The sequence below is a fragment of the Lepus europaeus genome, chromosome 13 (assembly GCF_033115175.1).
Source record: "Lepus europaeus isolate LE1 chromosome 13, mLepTim1.pri, whole genome shotgun sequence".
In the NCBI taxonomy this organism is placed as follows: domain Eukaryota; kingdom Metazoa; phylum Chordata; class Mammalia; order Lagomorpha; family Leporidae; genus Lepus; species Lepus europaeus.
The window spans coordinates 39,941,988-39,961,547 of record NC_084839.1 but is presented as its reverse complement, the minus strand read 5'-3'; the positions used below and the strand labels follow the sequence as shown (position 1 = coordinate 39,961,547).

The window sequence follows — 19,560 nt, the reverse complement described above, 5'->3', positions numbered from 1 at the left end:
GGATCCTCACTCACAAGCAGAGATGTCATGAAAAACCTCTGACCTTTATTTGTGTATTTAACATTTTATTTTGTCATCTCAAGTCCTGAAAGTTTACCCAGCTCCGGGGTCATGCTGGACTTCTTGGTGATGATAGTATCAATGCCCAGCTGTTGTGGTTGTGCTGCCATTTGACCACCAGATGGCAGAGGTGATACTTGGAAAACCTCCCTTGTTGCCCCTGGGTCATCCATGCCAAGATTTAACACTAAACCCAAATTACCCATTTCGTACCATTAATTCCCAAGCCCTTGTAATCATGGCATTGTTTCATTTTGTAGGGAAGTGTCACTGCCACAATTGGCCTTGTTTGCATATTAAGAGGAGAGTTTGGAATATAATGGAAAGTGCGCTGTACAGCCACTGCCGCTTTTTGAATAAGCTGCTTCACCAGTTAAAAAATAAATAAATAATAAGAATTGTAGGTCTGTTGTGAGAAGTAAATGAAGACGATTGGGGTGGAGGGGAGGGCTTGCTGGGAGTCCTCTCCAGCCCAGGTGAACTCTGGGATATGGAGGGTGGGGTCAAGTCCCTGTGGTCCTTAGGCCTCTTTCCCATCTCTAGGAGCTGGGTGCTGGGTTGGAGAATGTTCTCGAAGGCAGCCCTGGCTCCTGACACCTGCATGCGAGCCTATGCCAGCCTCGTGGGCCCAGCAATACCCTCCTTTGCCAGGCCCTTTGAAGTGTGTTCCCCCTTTCAGAATGGCACAGAGGTTTCTGACTGCTGGGATGCAGGCAAGCAGTATTGTTGCTTTCTTCCAAGAGGACTCAGTCTGTGCCATTCCTGCACGGCGTGCAATGAGATCATGACTGGCTGTCAGGGAATTTTTCATGCTGAAGTTAGAGGGTCCTCACCCTCACTGCCTGCATTCCTCCCTTCCTGAGGGAGCACAGGGGTACCCCACAGAGTCTGGCACAGGTTTGCTTCCATCAGCCCTGAGGCACTCAGCTGGTGGGCTGGAGGCAGACCACCAGGCGGCCGCTGTGGAGTCAGTCTGGCCTGCAGATTGAGATCGGGGAGTGAGGAGTCTCAGTATCTACCCTCCCTCCTTTTTGTCCACTTGAGGAACGAGTCAACATCCTACTGGTGTTGTCATCCCACACGTTTAGTGATTTAACACATACATTTATTGTCCTGCAGCCCCAAAATGGGTCTCCCAAGGTTAAAGTGAGGGTGTCAGCTGGGCTGTTCCCTCAGGAGACTCCAGGGGGGATTTCTGTGCCTTTCCCAGCTTAGGGGCTGCTCGCATTCTTTGGCTGGTGGCCTCTTCCTTCTGAGCACATCACTCAACCCATGCTTATGTCGTCAACACATCTCCTTTTTCCATCTCTGAACCTCCTGCCTCCCTTTTGTAAGGGCTCCTTGTGATTACACTGGGTCCATCTGTCGGAACCAGAATAACCTCATTTTCAAATGCGTAATATAGGGGCCAGAGATATAGCACAGTAAGATTAAGCTACAATCTGAAGTGCTGACATTCCATATGGGCATCAGTTCGAGTCCTGGCTGCTCCACTTCTGATCCAGCTCCCTGCTAATGCTCCTGGGAAAGCAGCAGAAGATGGCCCAAGTCCCTGGGCCCCTGCTACCCATGTGGGAGACCTGGAAGAAGCTCCTGGCTCCTGGCTAAGGTTTGGCCTAGCCTCAGTCATTGTGGCCATTTGGGGGAGTAAACAAGCAGATGGAAGATCTCTCCCCCCAACCCCAATTCTAACTCTGCCTTTCAAATAAATAATCTTTTAAAAATGCATAATTTAATCTCGCAAAGTCCTTTTTCCCACAGAAGGTAATACATTTACAGCTCTCAGGATGGCCACATGGACGTGCTTGGAGAGATTTTGCTCAGTTTACCCAGAGGGTCTGTGGTCTGGGATCAAAGGTGAATGAGGAAAATACAACAGAAGGCCACCTGTCGAGCACATTGTGTGCCAGAAACAGTGACTGACCCCTTACACGTGATAGCTCATTGAATTCTTACATCAAGGTGGCACAGCAGGTATTATTCCAGTATTCTTTAACAAGATTTATTTTTTATTTATTTGAAAGGCAGAGTGAGAGAGAGAGAGAGGAATAGGGAGAGGGAGAGGGAGAGGGAGAGGGAGAGGGAGAGCGCGCTTCTATCTGCTGGGTTACTTCCTGAATGGCCACAACAGTCAGAGCTGGGCTGATCCGAAGCCTGGAGCCAGGAGCTTCTTCCAGGTCTCCAGGGGCCTAAGTACTTGGGCCATCTTCTACTGCTTTCCCAGGCCACAGCAGAGAACTGGATTGGAAGTGGAGTAGCTGGGTCCCAAACCTGCGCCCATATGGGATACTGGCACCACAGATGGTGGCTTTACAAGCTGTGTCACAGTGCCAGCCCCATAACTTTGTTACTATTTAAGACAATTCCCTGATACAAAAGTTAGTAGCCCAAAGAAGTATTTCTATTTCTAAGCGAATGACAATTAGAAATGAACAGAAATCCAACTGAAACCACGAATCCTGAGGCTCTGGGACTCAATGCAAAGGAAGTAGTCTCCAACAACGAAGGCAATGAAAATCAAGATGATCTTGGCAGAGGGGAGAGGCAGAACTGAAGGAGCGAGGTAATGTATCATGTGCCATCAGCCACTGTGTCCACGAAAACCTCAGGGGCAGTGGAGCTTGGTGGTCTGTGTGTCCTTGGTTCTCTCTTGCCCGCTTGCTTGGACTCAGTCACCTTCTCCAGAACTGGGATTTTAGGAGATGAGTGGGGGTATAGATTCAGAGATCCTGGCTTCAAGCAAATATCTTGGAGGGATTTGGGGAACTCCAGCAATCCTGTTGATGATCTTGACGAAGTGGCCACAAAGTTTTGCTTGTAGCCTTGGAAATCAGGAAACGTGAAGGCTCTGAATGGCCTGGCCCTGTGATCAGGCAGGCACGGGATGGGGTGGGTGGCTGTGCCATAGACTCTTGGAGAGAACCTGGGACAAATGCAATACTACACTGGACAAAATATATGTACAAGGATTACTTTTCTTTTTTTTTTTCTCCAAAGATGTATTTATTTATTTGAAAGTCAGTTATACAGAGAGAGAAGAAATGGAGAGAGAGAGAGAGAGAGCACGAGGTCCTCCATTTGCTGGTTCACTCCCCAATTAGCCACAACAGCCTGAGCTGCGCCAATCTGTAGCCAGGAGCCAGGTGCTTCTTCTGGGTCTCCCATGCAGGTGCAGGGGCCCAAGCACTAGGGCCATCTTCTATTGCTTCCCAGGCCATAGCAGAGAGCTGGATTAGAAGCGGAGCAGCCAGGACCTGAACAGGTGCCCATTTGGGATGCTGGCACTGCAGGTCGTGGCTTTACCTCCTGTGCCACAGTGCTGGCCCCAAGGGATTACTTTTCATGATTTTATTTGTTTACTTTTACCATGTCATTTAACTGTGTTTTCATTAATACTTTTATAGAGTCAGGATGACTAATTCTTGCCCATGGGATCATTTTTACGAATGAATTATACAGTTACTTTAAAAAAGTTTTTGGTTCAAATTCATGCTAAAAAAACTCAAGCAGAAAAGTTGAAGCAGTCTCAAGTTAGAAATGCTGCCAGGTAGCTAACAAAACCAAAAGGATATCTTATTCAATTGTGCTACTGCTCAGCCTTTACAAGCAAACTTTCTCTTGTCTTTACTTCCCCCAGGAGCCACCACTCCAAGTATCCAGTCCTGGAGTAGTAGAAGTAGGAGTACTAGAGTACTTTACTTGATCTTGCCAGTTTCTCTCTAGAGTCTCTTTAAAACCCATTCAAATCAGTTTCATGTAAACTTCTCCTCTCCTCACCACTCCATGAATGGCAACTTCATCCTTTCAGCTGCTCAGGCTAGACACCTCGGAATTATATTTTTGACTGCTTTCCCTTATTTCTTATCCTTCCTAAAATCCTACTAGTTTTACTTCCAAATTACTGTACATCTACAATTTGTGCACTTCTCACCCTCCACTGCTATGGTCCTTGTCTAAGCCAACAGCACCTGCCCAGTGTACAGCAATTGCCCTTTTTTTTTTGGCAGGCAGAGTGGACAGTGAGAGAGAGAGAAAGAGAGAGAGGTCTTCCTTTTGCCGTTGGTTCACCCTCCAATGGCCGCTGCGGCTGGCGCACCACGCTGATCCGAAGCCAGGAGCCAGGTGCTTCTCCTGGTCTCCCATGGGGTGCAGGGCCCAAGCACTTGGCCATCCTCCACTGCACTCCCTGGCCACAGCAGAGAGCTGGCCTGGAAGAGGGGCAACCGGGACAGGATCGGTACCCCGACCGGGACTAGAACCCGGTGTACCGGCGCCGCAAGGCGGAGGATTAGCCTAGTGAGCCGCGGCGCCGGCCACTTTGCACTGGATTTTTATGGTTACCCCTTCTCAGTTCCTACATTGCTTGCAAATCTTTACTCAGTGATGCCTCCCTGACCATCCTATTTAACAGGCAGCAAGTCTCCCCCGTGTCATTTTCCAGCCCCCCACCCCATAGCATTCATCACCTTTTAACCTAAATGTTTATTGTGTTTGTTTCCAAGTCCAACCACCATTGTGCGGGCTAAAGAGTGAAAATGTCTGTCCCTTACTTTCAAATGGTTCAGTCAGAACCAAAAAGGACTGAAAAAACAAAATTTTTTAAAAAATGACATTTTACGTGTATTTTATCATAATTAAAACAGAAATTTAAAGTCTCAGAATTCCTGTGGAGTAATAAATATTTAAGACAATTTTAATTCATTTGTGTTTGTGTACTTATATGTACTTGGACCCAATGCATTTCCTCCTAGCAGTCCGTCAAAAATATTAGAAAAAATTACTGTAGAGAAAATTCCGCATGCACTCATCAGCCGAGATGCACAAGAGTTCAAGAGCAGCACTGTTAGAGGAAAAGCTGGAAATAACCCAAGTGTGCATGGATACATAACCGTAGCGTACTAACCGATGGGATAATGAGCAACAGTGACTGACAGAATGACAACCACTGTGGGCGAATCCCAACAACAATGCTCAAAGGAGCAAACTGCTGGGCAATACACATCCAACTCCATCAATAAGGCTCAAAATCAAACAAAACTGTATCTGGTTTAGTGATGCAAAAAAAAACAAGGCAAGGTGATACACGACTCAGAGACGCCATCGCTTAAAAAGTCATTACCCTGACTGAGGATGCTTCTCAGCACCTGCCGAGTTACCGCTGCTCAGATGGCCTCGCGTGTTTCCTGATCTTGTCCCTTGCCCCGGCGCCTCGTGGAGGGCGCGGCGCCGTTGCTTATTTCGGAAGGAAAGAATATGACAACTGGCGCGAGCTGCGTAATACGCGTATCCGAACGCGGGGACGACGCCCCGACCACACAGCTCACGGTCTGCTGAAGGAGCAGGTGCACCCCGGCGCACGCCCGTTCACTTCTCATTTGAGCCCAAATTCTTCGCGCCGCTTCGGTTAGATTCTTGCCCAGTCCTCTTCCCCCAGCTCGCAGGCTCCAAAGGCGCCGGGCTCCTCGTCCCCGCAGCCAGGGGCTGGTTTTCTCCCCTTCTCCGCGCCGGGTAAACCGCCTGGGAAGAAGGAGGAGGGCCCTGATTGAGGTAGACAGGCTCCTCCACGCAAGGTGGGTGCGGAGCCCGCAGTCCAGGCTGCGCAGAAGAGGTCCCGTGGGCGCGGTTCCAGCCTGCTCGGTCCGCCCCGGCGGCTCGCCGTCCAATCAAATCCGCTTGCCACGCCCACCCGCGGTGACATCACGGTTGACCGGCCTCCTAATTGGAGGGTCTGCTCCCGCTTCATATCGCGATGATTCCTCCTCCAGGCCCTGCCTCCCTCCCTCCCTCCTCGGCGACCCGGTAGTCGATCCCAGACCACGTTGCGGGCCACGGAGAAGCGGCAGAACTAGACCAGCTTCCGGGACTCGTGAGGACTGCCGCGGCTCGGCTCGGACGCCCACGGGCACTAGGTTCGGCTCCCAGGCGTGATGCCTGTCAGACCCGCGATGGCGCGCCACTCACTCTCCTCCGTGCGGCGGCCGGCCAGTTTGCTGGGACCGTCTGGCGGGTCGCACCAATTCCGGCCTTTTGGTCTCGCCCGCGTAGGGCGGCTGTGAAACTGATTTCCGGTCGCGTAGATCTCCATGGAGACAGCGCTTTAACCAGTTTTTTCACCTGTCATTCCTCCGACTCCACGTGGTTCGGAAATTGCCCAGAGAATGTGGGCGTCAGCCAGAGAGGTGTAGGTGGGGGTTGACCGCGTTCTGAAGGGAAGCTGTAAGTGGGACCCAGGAGCAGAGGTTGTTGGACACCTCCGGCCGCCTAAGCAGGGCCTTAGGGTGGACGCAAGGATTAGGGGTGGAGGCTCAGTTCTCCTGGACACATGTGTGTGACATCCCTTGAGCTCGCATAATCACCGAGTCCATTTCTGTGTCAGTCCCGAGGGTTCCAAGATCAGATCCTGCTGCAGCTCATCATTCATCAGAGAGCAGGCTCCCAGGTTGCCTTCTCATTTTGTACCGTGGTCACTTCCCTTAGGGAGTGAGCCTCAGCCATTCCCCTGGATGTAACTTACTGAATTCCTCCCTGGGCGATGCCAGTCCAGCTGCTTCCAATTTTAGTAGCATTTTTGGTTAAGTGGTTGATCACATGCCATTAAAGCATTTGCTCTCTTTCTTTTTTTTACATCCCAAATGGACCATGGTTTCTTAAGTGTTAGAGCTAAGCCTGTCACTTAGATGTATAGTTGAATTCAGATATCAGATCGTCTACCTTTCTGCTATATATTCCTTCTATATCGTCTCTGACCATTGTTTGTTAATTAAGTCATTGATTTATTCATCAAACAGATTTATTAAGCACCTACTGTTTGCCAAATGCGGTGTTAGGAATTGAGAATTAAAATGAGCAAAACAGATTAAAGTTGCTGCCTTCATGGAGTTTACTGCTAGGGGAATCAGGCAATATGAAATGTATGGGTTATCCCAATTTCAGTAAAGTGCTGTGAAGAAATGGAAGTGATGTGTGTGTGTGTGAGTGTGAGAGTGTGTGTGTGAGTCAGAGTGGTGCCATTAAAACGATAGAGCAGTCGTGGAAGACTCTTGGGAGGTGATACTAAGCAGAGATCTGAATGTTGAGAAGGAGCCAGCCTTGTGCAGGTGTGGGAGGATACCTGATTCCCCTTAGGTGGGAATAAGAGCCTCAGGAGGAGGTATGAAGCCCTGAGCTGGTGAAGAGGGACCGATTTGACAACAAAGAGGAAGGCAAGACCGGATTATTTCCCGGGGGTGGGAAATGTCCATCCTGGGGGCTATATAAGGCCTGTGAAATCGTTTGGTCTGGCCCTGCCAAGGCAGCTGTAGGCAGGATGTGAAATTCAGTATGTCTCATATAAGAGGCTAATTTTTTTTTTTTTTTGGACAGGCAGAGTTATACAGTGAGAAAGAGAGAGACAGAGAAAGGTCGTCCTTTTTCCGTTGGTTCACCCCCCAAGTGGCTGTTATAGCTGCGCCAGCCAGTGCGCTGCGCCGATCCGAAGCCAGGTGCTTCTCCTGGTCTCCCATGCAGGTGCAGGGCCCAAGGACCTGGGCCATCCTCCACTGCCTTACCGGGCCACAGCAGAGAGCTGGACTGGAAGAGGAGTGACGGGGACAGAACCCGGCGCCCCAACCAGGACTAGAACCCAGTGTGCCGGCGCTGCAGGCAGAGGATTAAAGAGGCTAATTTTTAAGTTGTTCATTTTGTATGACTCTCAAATAATGTTGTAAATATCCAAAAGACCTTTTGTAGAAAAAAAGGTTCCCCACCCCTGCATTCAGGGGCTTGAAAACTAAACTTCTGAGTTTGGGTTTATTTTATTTATTTATTCTGACAGTAACTGGGAGCCTTTGGAAGTTTTTAAGCAAATAGGCAATTTGGCTTGGTTAGTGTTAAGATAGATTTGATGAATGGAGAGATGGAGGCCAGTGCAGAAGTGAGGCCAGCGTTAGGAGCTCTGTCAAGCATCTGGGGAAAAAAAGTGTTCAGTCAGCTTCTGTTTGGATAGTCCCAGTGCTGGGAGATTTTCTGTTTACAAGGTAGCCCTTTCCTTCATGGGACCATAGAGTTCTTTTATGCTGAGCCAGAATCTGCCTCCCTGAACCCCGTGCTGATTTTTCCCTACTCAAAAGAAATTAGTGGGACAAAGGAAATCTACTTGCTTTTGTTGTTCGGAGCTATCCAGCAGCTATTTTAAGGCTCCTGGCCTCCTCTTCTCTCCAGGCTGACTGAGCTGTTGACTGAAAGAGATGCCCCCTAGGCCCTTCAGACATCTGCTTGCTCCTCCTCACGGCTCCTGAAAGTGTGGCCAGCAGCACGGTCCATAGCGCTCCACGTGTCTCCTGACCTGTGCACGAGGCTGAGCACGCAGGCACTGCCTTGGTCAGGCCACAGGGATTGAGTGCTTTTGGCTTGCATCTTGAGCTGTTTCGAACCATATTTCACCTCCCTCTGCTTTCGCATTCTGTACTTCAATGTGTGTTTTTTAAAGCTAAATTGAGCATTTTACCTTTATTTCTGTTTCATCTTGGTAAATTTCATATTACTAATTATTCCAATTCATTGAACTGTTTTTTTCGTTTTAGGAGTTACTTTATTTATTTGAAAGATAGAGAGAGGGAGAGACAAAGAGATCTTCCATCTGCTGGTTTATGCCCCAAATGGCCGCAGTGGCCAGGGCTGGGCCAGGCCAAAGCCAAGAACCAAGAGCTTCTTCTGGGTCTCCCACATGGGTGGCAGGGGCCCAAGGACTTGGGCCATCTTCCACTGCTTTCCCAGGCACATTAGCAGGGAGCTGGATGAGAAGTGGAACAGCCAGGACATGAACTGGTGCTCATATGGAATGCCAGCGTCACAGGCAGTGGCTTTACCTGCTTTGCCATGACTCAGGCCTGGTTGAACTGTTTTCAGTACTGATTGTGTCATCCATGTCCCCACAGCTTTGTGCCTTGTATACGTGCATAATGTTATGTCCTTTGATCTTTGTGCCAACAATCCTAAAAAATGCAAAGTGTGCCAAGATAAGAGCCCTGTGGCATTTCCCTAGTGACTTCTCTCCAGATAGCCTGGAGAGAATAGATTAGTGTATGGTGTATATAGTGGGGCTTGGTTAGCCCGTTCTAAACCCGTTGGTCTGTTGACTCGCAAGTACACTCACAAGCACAGTATGCCAAAGTTTCCTTTACCAAAGATTTTACAGGTATGAGCATACAGTGATGTCTCCTGGAATGTCAGTCTAACAAGTCCCTGAGATTAGTGTGACTCAATTGAAGTTTGGAAAATCTATGATGGTTTCTTTTGTTTTTATAGAAATGAAGGTTTGCTGTATTATAAGATATAAAGTAGTAGGTAAAAATAACTTTATATAATAACATACTGTTCTTGAAGTTTCAAAAAATTATTCTTCTACAAAGCAGGAATCTTTGCTCCTCAGGGGGATTTGGAGACAATTTTTTGGTTGTTTCAACTTGGGGAATGGAGAGGAGGAGGGGTCCTGCTGGCATCTTGTGAGGCCAAGGGTGCTGTACACCTCCTACGATGCATAGGACAACAGCCCTCCACAAAGACTGGCCTGGCCCAAAATGTCAGTAGTGCTGAGGTTGAGAAACCCTACTTTAGACAATGTCTTAAACTCTTCTTTCTTGTAGTGACTGCTGTAAACTCTACTTAAGATGGGTGTGAAGAAGAAGAGAGACATGCAAGTTGCTGCATTGACCGTTTGTCATCAGGACCTTGAAACTTTAAGATGTAAGTGATTTCTGATTTCACTTTATTATAAGATTAACAGAATATTTTCTAATTTACAAGCAGTGTATTTTAATCTCTGAAATCCCACAGCACATAATGTTTAAACTCTTTCTATTTAATTTTCCTGTGTTTATTAAATTCAGTGTTGGATGTAAAATGGTTTCTTAAAGTTCTATTTCTACACTAAATTCTACCTGTTTTTTGGTTTATAATTTAAAAATTTTGTAAAGTGCATGACAAACAAACTCATTCATAACTGAGGTAAATAATTAAAATTATGTGTGTGTATTCTGTAGCTTTTGCTGATGTGGAAGGGAGAAATCTGGCTTCTTTGCTGTTACAGTGTGCACAACTCACAGATGGAGTGTCACAAATCCATTATGTTAAACAGGTAAGGGTGGGTTGCTATTCAGGGATACATCTTGAAGATTATCATGCTGCCATGGATTTGAAATTTAACTGACAATTTTTTTAAAGTTTTTTTTTTAAATTTTTGACAGGCAGAGTGGACAGTGAGAGAGAGAGACAGAGAGAAAGGTCTTCCTTTGCCGTTGGTTCACCCTCCAATGGCCACCGCGGCTGGCGCACCGCGCTGATCCGAAGCCAGGAGCCAGGTGCTTCTCCTGGTCTCCCATGGGGTGCAGGGCCCAAGCACTTGGGCCATCCTCCACTGCACTTCCGGGCTATAGCAGAGAGCTGGACTGGAAGAGGGGCAACCGGGACAGAATCTGGTGCCCCGACCGGGACTAGAACCCGGTGTGCCAGCGCCGCTAGGTGGAGGATTAGCCTATTGAGCCACGGCGCCGGCTCTCAGGATTTTATTTATTTATTTGAGAGGCAGAGTTGCAGACAGAGTGACAGAGAGAAAAGTCTTCCATCCACTGGTTTACTCCCCAAATTGCCACAATGGCCAAACTTGAGCCTATCTAAAGCCAGGAGCCAGGAGCTTCCTCCGAGTCTCCCACGTTGGTGTAGGGGCCTATGCACCTGGGCCATCTTCTGCTGCTTTCCCAGGCCATAGCAGAGAACTGGATTGGAAGTGGAGCAACTGGGACTTGAAGCATCGTCCATATGGGATGCTGGTGCTGCAGGATGGGACTTTAACCTGCTGTGCCACAGCACTGGCCCCTAGCTGACAATTTTGGCTCTCAATCATTTAATATCAGTTTATCATTAAAGAATAGAGTTTTTCTTTTCTGTTCATTGTAAAAGGTCCTTTTATTTAAAGCTGTAATAAATGCCATATTCAGGCTTTTACCATAATAGGAGCTGTAAATAGATAGAATAGGAGATACTTGTCTGTTTTTTGTGTGTGTGTGTGTGGAAATATTTTTTTTAAAGATTTATTTATTTATTTGAAAGTCAGAGTTATACAGAGAGAGAAGGAGAGGCAGAAAGAGAGAGAGAGAGGACTTCCATCCGCTAGTTCACTCTCCAAATTGCTGTAGTGGCTGGAGCTGCGCCGATCTGAAGCCAGGAGCCAGCAGCTTCTTCTGGGTCTCCAACATGGGTGCAGGGGCCCAAGGACTTGGGCCATCTTTACTGCTTTCCCAGGCCATAGCAGAGAGCTGGATCGGAAGTAGAGCAGCTAGGACTCGAACTGGCATCCAAATGGGATGCTGGCACTTTAGGCGGTGGCTTTACGTGCTACGCCACAGCACCGGCCCCAGAAATAATTTTTTTTAAAGATTTTTTTAGTTGTTTGAAAGGCACAGTGACAGAGAGAAAGAGAGACACAGATCTTTCATCTACTGGTTCATTCCCCAAGTGGCTACAATGCAAGGAGCCAAGAACTCTATCCTGGTCTCCCACATGGCTGGCAGGGGTCCAAACACTTGAGCCATCTTGCACTGCTTTGCCAGGTGCATTAGCAGGGAGGTGGATCGGAAGCTGCGACTCAGACTGACATTCTGATGTGGGATGCTGATGTCATGAGCAGCAGCTGAACCTATTATGCCAATGTAGCAGCCCCTGTGGAGATAAATCTTAAAAAATTAACCTGAATAGGCCGGCACCGTGGCGTAACAGGCTAATCCTCTGCCTTGTGGCGCCGGCACACCGGGTTCTAGTCTCAGTCGGGGTGCCGGATTCTATCCCGGTTGCCCCTCTTCCAGGCCAGCTCTCTGCTATGGCCCCGGAAGGCAGTGGAGGATGGCCAAGTGCTTGGGCGCTGCACCCGCATGGGAGACCAGGAGAAGCACCTGGCTCCTGGCTTCGGATCAGCGCAATGCGCCGGCCGCAGCAGCCATTGGAGGGTGAACCAATGGCAAAAAGGAAGACCTTTCTCTCTCTCTCTCACTATCCACTCTGCCTGTCCAATAAAAAAAAAAAATAACCTGAATATTCAAAAAAATTTTGCATGTATATTTAAAGTGTAATTTAAAATATAAAGATTATCCTTATTAGTATTTCAATAGTAGGATTTACCACCTGAGCTTTCATTGTATTGTTTTGGAAAGTAATTAAATGTGTTTCTAGTTTTGTTTTTTTAAATTTTTAAGATTTATTTATTTTATTTGAAAAGTAGAATTAGAGAGAGAGAGAGAAAGGCCGTCTATCTGCTGGTTCACTGATGGCTGTAACGGCTGGACCGGAAGTGGAGCAGCTAAGACTCGAACCGGCGCCCATATGGAAAGACGGCACCGTAGGCGGCGGCTCTACCCGCTATGCCACAGTGCTGGCCACAATTTCTAGTTTTTTAATAGTGCTACAGATTTTCTATACATTAAACCAGTAACAGATCTATGATTCTTTCTGGGTGTATGGATCAAAAAGGTTAATAAATACTAAAATAGATTTTTAAATCAGTTTCCTTAACAGTGCAGCATGGAAAACATGTTACATCGTAGTTGAGAACTTAGGAATATCTGTGACTGTTACTTTACAATACTTGATGTTGGAAAACATTATTTTAAATTTTTTGGTTTATAGATTGTGCCTTTCCTGGAGAAGATAGATAAAAATGGTGCGTGTGATCCCATGGTTCGAAGTTGCTTCAGTATTTTAGCAGGCATTTATCTTTCTTTGAGTCTAAAGAATCCCTTGAAGAAAGTATTGGCAAGGTAAGGGAAACTAGAAATTCCATGTTATAAATGTTCAATTTCACTAAAAGTGACTGAAGTTTCTTCCTTGGTTTTATAAAACTAAACTGAACTATATCACTAAAAATTTTATGCAGTCTCTCTTTTTTTTTTTTTTAATTTTTTTTTTTTTTTGACAGGCAGAGTGGACAGTGAGAGAGAAACAGAGAGAAAGGTCTTCCTTTTGCCGTTGGTTCACCCCCCAATGGCTGCCGTGGCCGGCGCATTGCGCTGATCGTGCTGATCCAAAGGCAGGAGCCAGGTGCTTCCTCCTGGTCTCCCATGCGGGTGCAGGGCCCAAGCACTTGGGCCATCCTCCACTGCACTCCCTGGCCATAGCAGAGAGCTGGACTGGAAGAGGGGCAACTGGGACTGAATCTAACGCCTCGACTGGGACTAGAACCCAGTGTGCTGGCACCGCAAGGTGGAGGATTAGCCTATTGAGCCGCAGCGCCGGCCTCCTTTTTTTTAATCTAACTGTCTCAACTGTGTGAGAATGTAAAAAACCTTAGAGACAGGCCTTAAAAACAGGCTGTGGGCTTTGTTATGGACATAGATTGCTGACATCCAGCTTGATCCATTTGTATTTATTAGCTATATATTTTTAAACTATTTATTCATTGAAAGGCAGTTACAGAGACAGGGAGGTGAGATCTTCCATCTGCTATTATCTTCTCCAAGGGCTGGGACAAAGCCAGGGGCCAGGAGCTTCATGGAGGTCTCCCACATAGGGGACAGGGGCCCAACTTGGGCCATTTTCTGCTGCTTTCCCAGGCACATGTAGCAGAGAGCTGGGCCAGAACTGGAGCAGCTGGGACATGAGCTGGCAGTAATATGGGATTCTGGTGTTGCAGGTGGCAGCTTAACCAGCTGTACCACAACACTGGCCCTAAGTTGTTTATTTTTAAAAGTTTAAAAAATTTCGTTTATTCTAGAAGAGAGGCAGAGATGGCTCCTGTCAGCTTTTCATTTTCCAAATGCTTGCAATGAGTGGGGCTGGCTAGGGCTGGGCTGGGGCTGAAGCTAGGAGCCTAGTATTCAATATAGTTCTCCTATATGGGAGAATTAGGAACACAAGTATTTGAGGTGTCACCTACTGCCTCCCAGGTTCCATATTAGCAGGAAATTGGAGTCAGGAGCTGGAGACAGGAGTCAAACCTAGGCATTCTGATATGGGACATAGACATCATAACCCACTTCTTGATTGCTAGGCTGGATATCCACCCCAATTTATTGGTTATATTTAAATCTGTCATTTTGGTGGTTTTTTTCCCTCTACTTTTTCTATCTGTTCTTCTTCTTCTTTTTGTAAAAGATTTATTTATTTGAAAGGCAGAGTTACAGAGAGGCAGAGGCAGAGATAGAAAGAGAGAGAGGTCTTCCATCCGTTGGTTCACTCCCTAAATGCCGCAGTGGTCAGAGCTGGTCCGATCTGAGGCCAGGAACCAGGAGCTTCTTCTGAGTCTCCCATGTAGGCGCAGGGGCCCAAGAACTTGGTGCCATCTTCTGCTGCTTTCCTAGACCACAGCAGAGAGCTGGATCAGAAGTGGAGCAGCTGCCACTCCAACCAGTGCCCATATGGGATGCCGGTTCAATGTGAAAATTTTACACAATATAGAAGGATACAAAATAAAGTGTGAGGCTGCTATTTTACTCTTTCTGGCTTATCTTACTTTCTTTGATAGTTGTCGCTTAACAATTTTTTTGACTTAAAATATTCATTAATTTGAAAGGCAGAGATGTCCATCTACTGGTTCACTCCCCAAATTCATATAACAGCTGGGGCTTGACCAGGCTGAACCTAGGAGCAGAAATTCAATCCAGGTCTCCCGTGTGAGTGGCAGGGACCTAACTGCTTGAGTCCTTACCTGCTATCTTCTGTGTTCACATTAGCAGGAAGCTAGAATCAGGAAAGGAGCTGGGATCTGAACCCGCGTTCTCTGATAGGGGATGCAGGCATCCCAAGTGGTATCTTAACCACTGCCAAATGCTTATTTCTCACATAACATTTTGGTATCTTATCTTACTAGACCATTTTTGGGGGGACCTTAGCATATATGTGTTATATTTTATTTTTTCTTTTTTGTACGAGTGGGCATATATTCTTCATTATACTCTATAGCTTGTATTTAAAAAAAAGTTTAAAAAGCATTTATTTATTTTAAAGGTGGAGTTGGAGAGAGGCAGAGAGAGAAAGGTCTTTCATCCAGTGGTTCACTCCACAGAAAACCTCAATGGCTGGGCCTGGGCCAAGCCGAAGCCAGGAGCCAGGAGCTTCTTCTGGGTGTCCTGTGTGGGTGACAAGGCCCCAAACACTTGGTCCATCCTCCACTGCTTTCCCAGGCACATTTTCAAGGAGCTGGATTGGAAGTGGAACAGGCAGGACTCCAACTGGCACCCATATCTGATGCTGGCATGACAGGTGTTGGCTTTACCACAGCACTGGTCCCTGCTTTTTTTCCTTTTTTTTTTTTTTTTTTTTTTGACAAGCAGAGTGGATAGTGAGAGAGAGAGAGACAGAGAGAAAGGTCTTCCTTTTTGCCGTTGGTTCACCCTCCAATGGCCACTGCAGCCAGCGCATCTCACTGATCTGAAGCCAGGAGCCAGGTGCTTCTCCTGGTCTCCCATGCGGGTGCAGGGCCCAAGCACTTGGGCCATCCTCCACTGCCTTCCCGGGCCATAGCAGAGAGCTGGCCTGGAAGAGGGGCAACCGGGATAGAATCCGGTGCCCTAACCGGGACTAGAACCCGGTGTGCCGGTGCCACAAGGCGGAGGATTAGCCTGTTAAGCCACGGCGCCGGCTATGCTTTTCTTCTTAATGAAAGAATATCTTACAGGTAATATAACCGCCCCTCCACCCCCTTTTTTTCCTAAGTTGAGGTAAAAAACATGTAACTTGGGGTGAGGTGTTTGATGCAGTAATTAGAATACCTGGGGGGGGCCAGTGCTGTGGTGTAGCAGGTAAAGCCATTGCCTACAGTCCCAGCATCCCATATGGGCGCCGGTTCTCGTCCCGGCTGCTCCACTTCCAATCTAGCTCTCTGCTATGGCCTGGGAAAGCAGTGGAATATGGCCCAAGTGCTCGGGCTCCTGTACCTGAGTGGGAGACCCGGAAGAAGCTCCTGACTCCTGTCTTTGGATTGGCACAGTTCAGGCTGTTGCAGCCATTTGGGTAGTGAACCAGTAGATGGAAGACCTCTCTGACCCTCTCTGTCTCTTTCTCTCTCTTTCTTTCTTTCTTCCTCTGCCTCTCTGTAACTGCCTTTCAAATAAATAAATATTTAAAAAAAGAAAGCACTACCTGGGACATCCACAAACAGCAGGTGATGGCTCAAGCGCTTTCGTTTCTCCCACCCACGTGAGAGACCTGGATTAAATTCTCATCTGGCTTAAGCCTGGCCCATTCCCAGCTATTTTGGACATTGGGACATGAACCAATGGATGAATGATCTCTCTTTTTGTCTCTGTCTCTCTCTTTTTTTTTAAAGATCTATTTATTTATTTGAAAGTCAGAGTTACACAGAGAGAGGAGAGACAGAGAGAGAGAGGTCTTCCATCCGATGATTCACTTCCCAGATGGCTGCAACGGCCAGAGCTACGCCGATCCAAAGCCAGGAGCCAGGAGCTTCTTCCAGGTCTCCCACATGGGTGCAGGGGCCCAAGGACTTGGGGCATCATCTACTGCTTTCCCAGACCATAGCAGAGAGCTGGACTGGAAGAGGAGCAGCCAGGACTAGAACTGGCACCCATATGGGATGCCGGTGCTTCAGGACAGGACGTTTAGCCCGCTGCGCCACAGCACCAGCCCCTCTTTGCCTTTCAAATACAAAAAATTTAAAAAAAACAATCAAATTTTTGGTAAATATTGCTAGATGGTGCTCCAAAAAGCTATTTTAATTGATACTTTTGCCAACAGTGAATGCGAGGGCCTGTTTCTTCCTATTTTTTCAATTCTAGATAATATCAAACTTTAATAGGGGCCGGCGCCGTGGCTTAACAGGCTAATCCTCCACCTTGCGGCGCTGGCACACCGGGTTGGGGCGCCGGATTCTATCCCGGTTGCCCTTCTTCCAGGCCAGCTCTCTGCTATGGCCCGGGAAGGCAGTGGAGGATGGCCCAAGTGCTTGGGCCCTGCACCCGCATGGGAGACCAGGAGAAGCACCTGGCTCCTGGCTTCAGATCAGTGAGATGCGCTGGCTGCAGCGGCCATTGGAGGGTGAACCAACGGCAAAAAGGAAGACTTTTCTCTCTGTCTCTCTCTCTCTCTCACTATTCACTCTGCCTGTCAAAAGGAAAAAAAAAAAAAACTTTAATAGGTAAGATATGCTATCTGGTTGTAATTTGCAATTCACAAATTATTAGTATGATTGAACATTTTTTAATATGTGGAATTTTATTGACTAATTTTAATTTCATATAATGTACATTTTCTTATTAGAAATGTTTTTTGATTTGTAAGAGCTGAGTATTAGGTTGTATGTCAGATATATTGTTACTTCTCTTTAGACTTTCTTCATGCTATCTTGTCTTTAAGAAAATTTTTTGTTATGAACACTGCTAATTTTGTTTGTACTGTATATATTTCTGAGTTTCATGCTTTGCTGATGTTTGCTTTCTCTAATACAAGATTATAAAGGCTTGTTTATTCTCTCTTAGAATACTTTTTTTGTTTTACTTTTTTTTTAAAGATTTGTTTATTTATTTGAAAGAGTTACACAGAGAGAGAAGGAGATGCAGAGAGAGAGTCTTCTATCTGCTGATTCACTTCCCAGTTGGCCACAACTAGTGGAGCTGTGTCAATCCAAAGCCAGAAACCAGGATCTTCTTCTGGGTGTCCCATGTGGGTGCAGGTGCCCATGGACTTGGGCCATTTTATACTGCTTTCCCAGACCATAGCAGAGAGCTAGATCAGAAGTGGAACAGCTGGGACTTGAACTCATGCCATATGGGATGTTGACACTGTAGGTGATGGCTTTACCCACTATGCCACAGCGCTGGCCCCATTGTTTTACTTTTAAATCCATCTGAAATTAAGTTTTGACTGTTGGGTGAGGTAGGGATTCAACTTAGTTTTGTTTTCTATGTGGAGAGTCACCTATCCTGAACTGTTGAATAATTCATCTTTCTCTACGTTTGGAATGCCATTTTATTGTATTATATGTTTTATACACATGTGCTTGATTTTAAACTTGGGTTCATACACCAAAACAACACTTGTTTCTGTACAATCATTTGATATAGTTTAAAGAAGTACCTATTGTGGCTGGTGCCACGGCTCACTAGGCTAATCCTCCACCTGTGGCACTGGCACCCGGGTTCTAGTCCCGGTTGGGGTGCCGGATTCTGTCCCGGCTGCTCCTCTTCCAGTCCAGCTCTCTGCTGTGGCCCGGGAGGGCAGTGAAGGATGGTCCAGGTCCTTGGGCCCTGCACACTGGGTTCTAGTCCCAGTCGGGGCACCGGATTCTGTCCCAGTTGCTCCTCTTCCAGTCCAGCTCTCTGCTGTGGCCCGGGAGGGCAGTGAAGGATGGTCCAGGTCCTTGGGCCCTGCACCCGCATGGGAGACCAGGAGGAAGCACCTGGCTCCTGGCTTCAGATCAGCATAGCTCTGTCTGTAGCAGCCATTTGAGGGGTGAACCAACGGAAGGAAGACCTTTCTCTCTGTCTCTCTCTCTCACTGTCTAACTCTGCCAAAAAAAAAAAAAAAAAAAAAAAAAAGTACGTATTGCTTTGATTGAGATTGAGGTAAAGTTGACATACATTTAATTTATCCATTCAATAGATTTTTATTGACTGCCTACTGTTTTAAGCATTTTTCCAGGGATTAGAGATACGGAGAATGGAAGAGTCTAGAGCTACTGACGTTCCATTCCCACAGGTAGATAGCAAATAGACTAAATAACACATATAGCATATTTGCTAGTGTGACTGCTATGGAGAAAAGTAAAGCAGAAGGGGAAAAGGGAGCACTGAGCATGGCTGAGGGTGTGATTTCAAGTGTGGTGGTTACTTTATACAGCATTGGTCAGGTATGGTAAGGTGATATGGGAGACTGACCTGAGAGGGGGAGGCAGTGATTGCTGGGTGTCAGTGGGAAGTGTTCTGGGCGGAGGAAATAGCTAGGGCAGTGACTTTGGCCTGTTGTCAGAAGAGAGGAAGGCCTTGTAGCTAGAGCTGTGTGAACAAGGACTGAGGTGGGTCAGCCAGCTAGTGGTGGGCAGATGGCCTAGCATCTGGCAGGTCATTGTAAGCATTTTGGCAGCTACTTTGAGAAGGAAGTTGTTGGAGGCTTTTAGGCAGAGAAGTAACGTGGTATTTTGGTCGGATCACTTTGACAGCTCTGTTGGTAGTAGTCTAGAGGATGGGAGGGAAGCTAGATGGACTCAGAGACCAGACGAGAGATGGTAGACCAGGGAATTGTAGTAATGGTGGTGTGAAGTTGTCCTTTTTGCCTGTACATATGCAATACTACTAGGTTGTCAGATTTTTAATATTTCGTTCTTTTCTAGCTCACTAAATGGCCTACCTGAATTTTGTCTGGCTGAGGCTATATACAGTTTTACTTTTCGTCTTGAGCAAGAGTTGAATACTACTGGTGTATATTCTTATAGGAAAGTATTTGACAATCTGTCTTCCTGTATGGAGAGCTTTAACTTGGGTAAGCTTGTGCTTTTCTAGTACTTGTTCTGGCTCACACCAG

General features: G+C 46.9%; 1 protein-coding gene across 1 annotated transcript in view; it reads left to right on the top strand.

Moving 5' to 3' along the window:
* The first annotated feature begins 5,863 nt into the window (after positions 1 to 5,863).
* Positions 5,864 to 19,560, top strand: part of THADA (THADA armadillo repeat containing) — a 375,245-nt gene continuing 361,548 nt past the window's right edge. Inside the window, exons 1-5 of the mRNA XM_062209349.1 lie at positions 5,864 to 5,969; positions 9,684 to 9,783; positions 10,080 to 10,174; positions 12,715 to 12,845; positions 19,370 to 19,518. Coding sequence (XP_062065333.1) covers positions 9,708 to 9,783; positions 10,080 to 10,174; positions 12,715 to 12,845; positions 19,370 to 19,518 — 451 coding nt within the window. The 5' untranslated portion in view covers positions 5,864 to 5,969; positions 9,684 to 9,707. The remainder of the gene's footprint in view (positions 5,970 to 9,683; positions 9,784 to 10,079; positions 10,175 to 12,714; positions 12,846 to 19,369; positions 19,519 to 19,560) is intronic.